Raw genomic sequence first — 11999 nt, forward strand, 5'->3', positions numbered from 1 at the left:
AACGTAATAGATCTCAATCCCCATCGCTCACGGGGAAGAAACACAAAGCCCTGATGTTTCTGTCAGTCACACTCACTGTGTGAGTATCTTTGGACACAGAAGTAGCAGTCCACCCAAGATTTCAGAACAAGAGTTTTCTAAGGTTGCTGGCTAAGGCAAACTGGCATGTAGATCAAGTGGTGAGTCCATGCAGAAGTGCTAGCCTTAGGGCTGAAATAGTGAGAGAAGGACCACTGCGACTGCAAATACAGTTACAGTTGCTTCACTTAAACCATCACATCAGCAAAATTACTACAAAAATTTGCCTTATGTTTTCCCTTCAAAAAAAATCTCACACAAATTAATTACATAAGAACATACACGAAGGGTTAAACCAGAAGCTCAACTAGCCACTCACATCCCCGAGATGAAGTAACAATACTAAGTGAAGAGTATAAGAAAAAGAGAGAATGCTCCTCTAGGTCTCCAGCAACTCAAGACGCTAATACTTCCCACACCAAAGATGGTACCTGCAATTTTAAATGGCCATTGATCATTTTTTCCCCTCCAAACATGTTAAATTTCCTTTTGAACTATATAAACTTTTAACAATGGTGCTTTGTAACAGTTAGTCCAACAGCTTGAGTTCATACTGTAATAAGTAGTATGTCTCTTTGCATTTAGCATGTCCAAGTAGTTATGCTATGAGAAATGGTGAAGATATGTTCTCTATTTACTTTCTCCATACCAAACAAGATTTTATAGACCTCTATCTTATTACATCTCCATTATGGATTTCCTGTAACAGCAAGCTATTTTGATTTAAAAAATCTGTGCACTTTACTTTGGTAAGAATCGGAACATATGTTGCACAGACAGCTTAATTTGGCTTCTTCATGCACATGATTATGTACAGGGTTTTTTTTCACATGGCAGACTCCCTTCACCTTTCAGAGTAAGACAGAAAAACAAAGAAACAGAACTAAAGCTGCAGAGGCGACCGAGAGCATACAAATGGAGATATAGCCTTCAAGTGGAAAATGTCATTCTAAAGAACTCCTTAAATTCGACGTTAACTTTGTCTAACATAGTGTGGTTCAAATATTACTACTAAATTTCTTCCCATCTCCCATGCATGGTATACAAGACCAAAAATAACCTCATATGAATGATTTATACATATATAAACACACACAGAGATAACAGTGTTTTGAAACATGCCGCCTCAATCATTACTACCTCTTCTTCTGCAGTCTCTGAAGTGTTAAGTTCATGCTTTTGACAGTAAGGACCTTCCTTCCAAGCTTCTGTATCACCACAGTCACAGAAACCTCCTCCACCTGATGTTGTCATCTGAAATTATTTTAAAAAATGAACCAACAGTTCATCTGAATATTCATATACATACACGCAAATTCAGAAATGAGTCGTTATAGCTGAACTACAAAAGCATGATCTAGCCAGTACCCTGTTAAAATAGCACAGTGAAACCATGTCTGCACTTCCATGACAGCTGAAAGCTCATCTACTTCATCAGCCTGCATGTGCCAAAAGAAAAGGAAAAAAAACCCCAACCTTCAAACACCCACATTCTGCCCCACCTGAAGGCTGTGGGTTTTTCCTGGTTTTCAGTTTTTCAGAATCTATTACTTGCAAAGCCATCTGTACTATCTCAGATTCTCACATTTCTAATCTGAACAAAGCTAAACTGTTTCATACAGGACTATTACACAGAGAGAAAAAGATACCTTGTTTACAGTAGAAGGAATTTACAGGCAACACTTAAATTGTTTACGTAAGTCTTACTAATCACAGAGAAAAGTACTGGAAAACTGTTATGTTTACACTGTTTTAATAAAATTTTTTCTACAGCTAAGACCAATTTAGTTAAGTGTAATGATACTCTTTTTGAACCACAACTATTAGCTGATCCATAGAATTCTTTCACCTATTTTTGGCATATAGATCCGTTCTGTACATACTGTAGGAAGTACCTGTATCAACAAAATTACACTTCTGGACATCACCTAGACTTGTTAATTCACTAAGCTTGCCAACCAAAACCTACATACAAGTATAATGATATCAGCAAATTGGGTTGGCTTTCTTGTGGCAACTTGTTGTGTTTGGGGTTCCCCCCCCCAAAAAAATCTTAGTGGTCACTATAACCATGCAGTGATCAGATTTACATTAACAGCAGTGCAGTATTGTCAAACACAGATTTACAGAAAGGCTGCACTGGTAATTTTCACTTAGCTTCTTAGTTTAAAAACACACCAAGGCCCCCTTGGTTTTGTTTGCAGGGATTTTTTAACTAATCTGTACTACTAATAACAGTATATTACTAAAAACCAGCATCTACAGTTTTATTTTCTGTTTTAACTTTATGTTTAAAAACAAGCAAAAATCCTGCTATTGTACAGAATTTGATAATTCAGCTGTTTAAATGAAGCAAATTGTAAATAAAAATGGTTTCTTAATTAAGGATTTTAATATTTTTTAAAATCAAACATCAAGGTCAAAGCAAGTACAAAACCAGCTCTAATGCCGTAAAATTCACTAAAGAGCACATGCTAAAAATAACATACATTTGTAAACTTAACTCTTGTGCATAGAATTTAATTGCTTAATATTTCAGAAGTGTTAAGTTTCAGAATGTACACAGATCAAAACACTCAAGTACTTGTGAGATTATTTCAGACATAATTCAAACCTTGTGTTCATCCACCATTTTAAAATTATGTATACATTCTTAAACTTTAAACAAGGAGTTTCATACACATAAAAAATTATAAATGACTACACCCTATATTCCAGCAGTATTACTAACCCTGTATCGGTGCTCTCTATGAATGCTTCCAAGAAAGCACTCCATGCATAACACACAAGTTGGGTCAACCGCACAGTCTCTGAAAACAGCAACAAAACACACACAAAAAAAGAAAAAGGGAAGCATTAAACAAGTAGTTTTTCCTTTAATTACACATTTTACAGCAGGTAGTTTTCAAATATCACCAATATGAACCTTATGACTAATATATACATTCTTCTGAAAGACAAAAGGGATGGCTTCCAAGGAAAGGGAAACAAATGAAGGAGAAAAAAAATTTTATAACAGAGGAGGCTTTAAAATATTGTCTGGGTAGCATGTATATTTGGGCAACATAGCCATTGCCTTCAAGAGGTGAGAGAAGTATATAAGCAAGTAAACAGATGAATTATAGAACACAGTACAGACAGGTAAACGGTATAAACTCAAGCAAGTTCTCTCAAGTACAGCATTAACAATCTACAGTCTCCAGCAATCAGAGAAGACATCTTTTTCACTGAACACTGGGAAGAAAAACAGCACACAACAGATTAGATCAAACCTCTGCTTCTAAGTTTAGCCCTACAAGCTCACTGAAGAGGTCCAAGATTACAATTTTGTCAACCAGGAGATAAGAGACCGTAATAAGGTCCTGTCTACAAGCACTGCTATATTAGAGAGAAGTAGTATTTCTCTCAAAAGGGGCTAAACAAATGAATGAGAGGATTATGATTTACATTAAGTGTCTCCCTGAGAAATACTGAAAACACATGAACTTGTGTAATGCAACTGACTTCAAGGCACCTCCAGATTAAAGGAGCCAGGTTTTGCAATGTAAAAATAACTACCAAGAGAATGAATGCCTTATGATGGTTATTATGAAAACAAGAATTCAGAGAAAGAACTTTGTTCAAAACAAAATACCAGCAATCTTACGAAATATTATTACCAAGAATTCTCTTAATTTCATTTCAGCAAATAAATTAAATCAGGTGATCACTGAAAGATAATCTGGCAATCATGCCTAACTATGCATAAAGAACCATTTTCACATTTGTTTTCTCCACAGGAGCCATTAAAGGTGAAAATGGCAAAGCAAACTTATACAAAGCTCTTCTGTTTCAGAATAATTTATGTTCATGGTTTTTCTTTTAATTCTTAAAAAAAATCAAAACCACTTGTTGCAACAATATGCCTACAGGATTGGGTAGATCAGTTCTACAATATTGGGTATCGATTCTTCAGAGCTCTAAATGTGTGGCAATGTACTTACAAACCCAGTACCATCTGCCAAGAAGTAAGAGTGCTTATACCTAAACCAGAGGCAAACCTTTAAGTTTCACAACTGGACAGAAAAGCTACTGCTTTTAATGTATGTCATGGACTCAGAAAACAATTACTTTCTGTATCCCACAAAAGTTTAATTTAAACTCTCATTATTCTTCATTATCAGCTATAAGTCAAAGAAAATAATTAACACACAACAGGAAACATTAATGGGTTTATAGCTACGTTCAATACCTAATCAAAAGATGAGAGACTCCATCTTCACAGCAGCAACAGCAAAAAATGTTTTGTATTCACTGCTGATCCTGACTTGAGCTGAAGATTGGACCCTTTCTAATCTTAATGACATTATGATTATATTGCTGTGTTCAAATAATTTTTTCTACTGAAAGAAAGACCCTGAGTATGAACAGTACATTCATTCTCTAAATCCTACACCAATGGATTGCATCTTTCTATGTTTTCATCACAACTGACAGTATTTGCAAGGATATACTTTAGATACTGGGTTGTTTCTCTTGAAAAATCAAGCATTCAGTACAAACTAACAGAAGTCCCACCGTTTTCATTAGTCCATTTGAAGAGTATCTGATCATTAACACTTACATTAACAATTACTTCTAGGCTACAATGCGATTTGACTTAAAACACTAGTTCTGCGGTTTGGTTTTTTAGGACCAGATTTCACGGAAATCCTTTTTATAGCCTCTGATAATCTTCAGTCTCCCTACACAGATCTCTCCACTTTTTCACAGGTATGAAGGAAGACCCTAAGAACACCTGAGAGGAAATGGAGTTTTCTTAGTGGTTGAAAGTATCTAAAGTACCCATCAGTTTAATCCCATCCACCTCCAAATAACATGTCTCAAAATATTTGCAAAACTACCTATTCTAGCTGATCGTTGAAATAGAAATGCAGAAGAGGCAGCTTGCCGAGTTAAGTGTCTCAAGTCTGCCCTGAATCAGAACTTCAGTAAGGCCAATAAAGTACCATCTTTCCAGAAAAGGAGAGCACTAGACAGTAAATTCTTCTATAACCATCCTCTCCTTGTAAATGAAAGAGATGGAAAACCAGAAAAATAAACCCTCAGAATAAGACAGATGTTCCCTTCCCCCATCACCCCACCAAGTGTTCAAGTGTCCAAGAGAGTGGTAGGAACCATACAAAACAAGAAGAATCTGTGTGAGAGAAAGTACAAACTCAACTACAGATGGTTCAGGAACGAGAACATGATGAGTACACAGCTAGCTAACACACTAGCTTAAAACTGCAGATTTTTTAAATACTTGTAATTGGTTAGTAATTTCCTGTCCTCTTTCAGGTAAAAAGGTATTTTCAGAGAGATCTAGAGATAAAGGTAGGGAAGGAACAAGAAGCTGGTACGCCTGTTTTAGCATTCAATAGACGGGTTTATCAGGTCATGGAAAGAGGTCTAATATACAGGAATTAAACACCTGCATTACACATGCATACATCTGACCCCCTACTTCTGATTAATGCCCTTAAATCACACAGTTCACCCCCCATTTTCTTTATCTTTTCTTTTGTGCAGAAAACACTCTACATTATAGTAATTAATATTTTTTCATTTACAAATCCATAGCACATTAATTTTGCCCTGGCCCCACCTGTCATGCAATACTGCAAGATTACTTTAAAAATACATTTGGGTATTAACTTTTCATTAGGCCAGAATATTCTTATCAAAAACCGTTCATGACTTCAGATTATAAATACTTCACAATGGTTGAACTACCTGCAAGAATAAGTCGGCTCTCCCACTTTAAAAACACGGCCACAAAGATGGGAAGGTTTGTTCGCTTGCTCAAGCTTTGGAAAACCAAATGCAGGATCTTCGCCACAAAGATACCATTCCATCGGTCCCAGCAAAACGTGTTGTGCCAGCATGTCTTCTCTCTGTGGGGCAGGGTTAGGACCCCTGCAGTAAATTTTTGGTACATAATAGGCCAGATGCTGGTATACTTCTTTCTGAAGGTCATTTGCTTGCAGCCATTTCTTTTAAATTAAAAGGAATGAGAACACAAATTGATCATTAATAAAAATACCAAACATAGTTCTAACCATCAAGATGAATTTTTTTATTGCTAAATCAAAAACCTGAAATGGTATTGCAAAACTAGAAAGCCATGCTTCCTTCTAAGTGCTAAATCTAGACAATCTCAGAAGAAAGACATTCAGAATGGAATAATTTGATATTCTGCTTGCAAATTTTATCCTTTTGACACACAAAATGCTTTTCAAAACCACAAGATTTGAAAGACCATATTTTTAAAAATTTTCCTCCAGGATGCATGACAAGTGAAATATCCCAACATTAGCTGTGACTTTTAGGATAAGCCCTAGATTGTGCTGATTGCATTTCTCTGGAGTGCAGGCTGATGCTGCCAGCTGGGGACACAGAGCAGCACCAAAAAACTGGAGTTGGCAAGGAACAGGCAAAGACAAAAAGCACAAGAATGGCAAACACAGCATTAGGTAACAGTCCTCCTCTCATTTAATTTCAACAAATTACTTATGAAAAGGGGGGGGGGGGGGGGGGGGGGGCGGGAAATCTCCCACCACCAAAATAACTTCTCTGAATTGCTATTTCAAGTGTGGTGTTAGATCCATGAATTCTTGTATAAAGTTTGCATGCCAGGGCTTTGGTAGCAGGGGGATACAAGGGTGGCTTCTGTGAGAAGTTGCTTCCCCTGTGTCTGATAAAGCCAAGGCCAGCCAGCTCCCACAGACCCACAGCTGGCCAAGGCTGGTAGCACCTCTGGGATAATGTATTTAAGGAGTAAAAAAACCAAACAACTGAGCAACTGCAGCCAGGACTGAGAATATGCAAGAGCAACCGCTCTGCAGCCCCCCAGGTCAGTGCAGGATGGGGGGCAGGAGGGGCTCCAGGCACCGGCGCAGAGATGCCCCGGCAGCCCGCGGTGGAGCCCACGGTGGGGCAGGCTGTGCCCTCAGCCCATGGAGGTCAGCGGGAGCAGATCCCCACCTGCAGCCGGGGAGGACCCCACGCCAGGGCAGGGGATGCCCAAAGGAGGCTGTGACCCCGTGGGAAGCCCACGCTGGAGCAGGCTCCTGGCAGGACCCGTGGCCCCATGCAGAGAGGAGCCCAGGCTGGAGCAGGGTTGCTGGCAGGGCTTGTGACCCTGCAGGGACCCACGCTGGAGCGGTCTGCTCCTGAAGGACGGCGCCCCGTGGGAGGGACCCCCGTGGGGCGGTTTGTGAAGAACCGTGGCCCCTGGGAAGGACCCATGTAGGAGAAGTTCATGGAGGACTGTCTCCTGTGGGAGGGACCCCAGGCTGGAGCAGGGGCAGAGTGTGAGGACCCTCCCCCTGAGGAGGAAGGTGCAGCAGAGACAGCGTGTGATGAACTGACAGCAGCCCCTGCTCTCTGTCCCTCTGCACCGCTGGAGGGGATGTAGAGAATTCAGGAGTAAACCTGGGCATGGAAAGGAGGGAGGGGTGGGGGGAAGGTGTTTTTAAGATTCAGTTTTATTTCTTATTATCCTACACTGATTTGATTGGTAATAAATGAAACCAAATTTCCCCAGGTCAAGTTTGTCTTGCCTGCGACAGTAATCACTGCATGATCTCCCTGTCCTCATCTCAACCCACGAGCCTTTGAATATATGTTCTCTCCCCTGCCCAGCTAAGGTGAGGAGCACTAAAGCAGCTTTTGGTGGGCACCTGGTGTCCAGCCAGGGTCAACCCACCACAATTCTCTTAATCAGTTGTAAAAAACAATGTTGACAGAGCATTTAAAAGCCAAACCACTGTACCTGCTATAAGCCACTGAAAAACTCACAGCTCTTTCTAGGTTTCTTTTTTTCCCCTTGTATACATACACAAAGTAAAAAAAAATCCCCTAGGACAACATTTGTTTTATTTCTGCCTTGTGGATCACAATTTTATAAAGATTTAAACTGTAAATTAAGGCTGCAAGGTTTTTATAATAAACAAACAGGAGCAAGCGCGTACTGCAAGCATGCACTGATTAAATCCTCTGTTACATAAACAGCCTTAGTATGCCGTTTCTCACTCTAAGTATGACAACCAGATACCCTCTGGCAACTTCAAAGAATTTAGAATCAACCTAAAACTGTACATGAAAACCAAGAATTAATTATACCAAAATAAATGCGTTTGGTAACCAAATCTTAAAACTTGATTTACTCTGAATTATTTATGACTTACTCTAAAGAACTTGTTTGAGACAACACAGTTGTAGTAAGTTCTTCAGGATACAGACATACAGAGTCAGCAGAGTATTTGTACCATTTAAGAACTGCTGCATTTTTGCCCTTTTTAAAAATACATCATAGTATTTTCATTTTCTAGACTACGTTTTCTAAAGCAGAACTTCATATTAAATAACCCTTATTTGTCAGTACAGCTCTTCGTAAATAATATGCTTTCTTCACTTCTCTTTTGCTAAATTTGACTTCTTAAAATCATAATCAATACACTCAATCTTTCTGTATTTATCTAGCTTTGATAGTCAAAGCCCAGATTTTTTCCAAGAAAGTCCATGGGAAAAGGTTGCCAAAAAGCTTTATCCAACAATCAAGAAACATATAGATAATCTCACCATTCCCACCAGGACTCAAAAAGTACCACACAAAAATGAAAAAAGTAAAGTTTTCATTACTAAGAATTTGATTTGGTTTTTCTTCCTAGTTCATTAATCTTTTCCTCTCCTTTCCAATTAGTAAAAGAATTTTTAGATTATTTTCTAGGGCATATATTAGTTACTATGCCTGCATTTTTCTCAGCAAAATACCTTTAATTTCAGCCTTTTGATTCAGCAGTACATTACTAATTTCTATCTAGAAAATACACAGTGCATATTAGCTATGCTACAAGCTCAGACAAATACCTAACCAGAGAAAATTCTTGTTCCTCGAGTAAATGGTTTTCCCATCCCCAAAATCCTGGGAGTACTTGCCTGAAAGTTAGGTGTGGCAACACTGAACATCATCACACCTACAACTCTTTGCAGAGCCAGTTCTATACACAAAACTGTGCATATAGTTTTGAAAATCAGATCCTGGCTAAAAGAGTATCAGAAGGAAGTACAACCTACTAGGACACAGAAACAGATGTCACTCCAAGAGCTATCAGAAAAGCACTAAGTACTGTTACGCATGTCAAATTTTTACTAGATATATATAAATATGCAAACATATGTTGTGCTGCCTTTCTAAATCACTACCTGGGAGGCACTGAACTCCAGCAAAACTACTCAAAACTTTGGAATTTGTTCTGTAAAAAAAACATTTTGTATTTAGGCAGGTCTTCAGTTAGTATTTGTCTATCATCTAACCTGAAGTCATATGTAAGAAAATCTAATGTTTAGCTCTCCCAGGAGAGGTTTTTATTAAAAAGGGAAGTGTATGCCTCTTCACTTCCTCCTCCCTCAGACTTATTCTCCTGCAGCAATTTTTGACTGCCCTGGGAAAAAAAAACAAAGAAACCCCAACAAAACAAAACCAAAAACATCAACAGAAAATTGATCCAACAACATTTTATGTAAGTAAATATCTAACGGGCCATCAGGGTTTCTAACAAATCCACATCTAAGAGATACTAGAACAAAATATATAATACAAATAAGCCACAAAAGAACTCAGTTTACTGTTTCAAAAGCTAAAAGGTAGAATTTATGTTTTTCTTAGCTACACAAATAGATACTTGTATTTGAGCAACGTAGGCTCATGTTCTGTTACAGATAATTTATTCTTTTGATCGCTGTTCTTTGGCAGTTTATCGTTAAGTTGTTGCAATGAGAAACTGAAGCATAAACTGCTGTAACTATATCTTTGGACTGGCACTTGTTTTGTTAATATTGTGCTATCAACAAAGTAATGCTATAGGCAAAGGAAGGAGAAAAAACAACACTAAAACCCAAGTATGTTGTTTACATATACAATCAGGCAGTGCCAGCAGCATTTAGCTGATAGTGCACTGTAGATTTGAGAGCAATAGATTTCAGAATTGTAAAAATGAGAAAGAACTGACTAAAGTTAAAGTTGTACCTATAGTGAATTCCTAAATGTGTTCCACTTGGAGCACGTTTGCCTGGGGGCTACCTACAGTGTGACCCCAAAAAAACCCCACATTTGTTACTCAGGCAGACAAGGTAGTCTGGGCTGTTTGGACTACTTTATGAAGTGTTTGGTGGAATTACTGGGTTTGCTGTTGAGGGGGAGGGAAGACTAATCCTGGAGCTAAACTAGCTATGACATAGCTAACTATGAATATTTGCCCATCTAATCATACCTTCGACTGCACTGTAGGTACACCAGCACAATCTGAGAATAATGTGAATTACAACATTGTCTTATTTTCTTTTGGAAAGCAGACAATATAATTCTCATCAACACACACACAGCCAGCTCTTTCAGGTTTTACCCTACAGATACACACACAAGCAGTCCCAGGTGCTGTCCCAGTATTTTAATGTATAAATCCAGTTCCTTAAAGGCACAAGCGTCTATGAGATCTGGCATTTATGCCAGAAATAAAAATTTATCTGAAAACTTTACCCTCAAGACTTCAGTTCCCTTAAAACTACTCTTCATAAAAGCAGGAAAAGTATATAAGCAAAAGCAGATTGCTCAAATATTACACTGATTTTACCAATGTTTCCTCTACAAACGTCCCATTCCAATAGTCCTGGGCTTAACTAGCGCAAGCTTTTGCTAGAACTGCATCTTAAATACTGGGAAGAACGGAAGAACCCTGTAATGAAACTTCAGCGCTAACGAGCATATTTGGGGTCACGCATCCACCTAAACCAGCAAGGGGATGGGGGTCTTCTCTGGACGAGGAGATGCGAAAGGCAGCAGGCGAGGCCGGAGAACCGAGCCCGGCTCTCTGGAGGAGGCGAGGAAGCAGCAGAGGACGGAACGAACACACCGAGCCGCGGCCCCGCTGCCCCCGCCGAGCCCCCGAGCGGCGGGGAGGAGCGGCCGCCCCGGGCAGGCGGTGACCGCGTCCCGGCGGCGTGCGGGGAGCCACCTGCGCCAGCCGGAACAACAGGAAAAGCCGGCTGCTCGCTGCCATCCATTTCGGCTACCGCAACAGCGACACTGGCGACAACAGCGGGCTACGGCCGGGCACCGGCGCCCGCTGCCGCCCAGGGGTGCCCCTGCGGCCCGCCCGGGCGGCGACACCCCCTCACGGACAGCCTGCCCGCCCCCCCGCCCCGGCCGCAGCCTGGTCCCGGGCCCAGGAACGGCCCCCGGCCCTCCCGGCCCCGCCGCCGGCCGGGCAGGCCGGTGCCGCCCGCCGGCCTCGCGAGCCCCCGCTCCGTCCCCGCCCCGAGTTCTTCTCGCCCTTCCTCCCCGCGCCCGCCGCCTCACCACGGCGATCTCCTCGGCGGAGCACTCCAGCAGGCTCTTGTCAATAGCCTGCACCTCCGCCTCCAAGTCCGCCGCCATCTTCTCTCCGCCCCCCGCGCCGCCGCCGCCGCCGAGGCAAGGACGCCCGGAACCGGGCCCGGCCGGCCGCTCAGCCCGGGGAACCCACTTCCGGCCCGCCCCCGCCCGCCCCGTCACCGCTCGCGGGGCACTCTGGGAGTTGTGGTCTGCCCGCCGCCGCCCTCTCGCCGTCCTTCGCCCCTCCCGCCTCCTTCGGCGTGAGGGGATGCCCGGGACCGGGGCACCTCCGGCCTTGCCGCTAAAGCCGGGCCCGTGAGGGCGGGGGGGGCTCTGGGAGCCCCCGGGAGGCCCCGGCACCCGGCGTGGGTGAGAAGGAAAAAAACCTGAACGACGTGAATCGGGCAACTACAGCTTTCGGGCAAATGTTACAAAGGGGAGAGGGTATAAACGCTGTTGCTCTGCCGCCCTCCACCCCCACTTCCCACAGGGACCGTGTGCCGCTCAAGCTGTAGCACAGTAGCAG

General features: G+C 41.7%; 1 protein-coding gene across 2 annotated transcripts in view; it reads right to left on the reverse strand.

The window, feature by feature from the left end:
• UBR2 (ubiquitin protein ligase E3 component n-recognin 2) overlaps window positions 1-11592 on the reverse strand; it is a 60278-nt gene extending 48686 nt beyond the window's left edge. For both annotated transcript variants that reach the window (XM_040611735.1, XM_040611736.1), the window contains exons 1-4: window positions 11459-11592; window positions 5833-6092; window positions 2810-2888; window positions 1219-1332 (exon numbers count right to left, since the gene is read on the reverse strand). In XM_040611735.1, the coding sequence (XP_040467669.1) occupies window positions 1219-1332; window positions 2810-2888; window positions 5833-6092; window positions 11459-11536 (531 nt within the window). In that variant the 5' untranslated portion in view covers window positions 11537-11592. The remainder of the gene's footprint in view (window positions 1-1218; window positions 1333-2809; window positions 2889-5832; window positions 6093-11458) is intronic.
• Window positions 11593-11999: the final 407 nt, after the last annotated feature.

The sequence above is a fragment of the Falco naumanni genome, chromosome 12 (genome assembly GCF_017639655.2).
Source record: "Falco naumanni isolate bFalNau1 chromosome 12, bFalNau1.pat, whole genome shotgun sequence".
Classification (NCBI taxonomy): Eukaryota; Metazoa; Chordata; class Aves; order Falconiformes; family Falconidae; genus Falco; species Falco naumanni.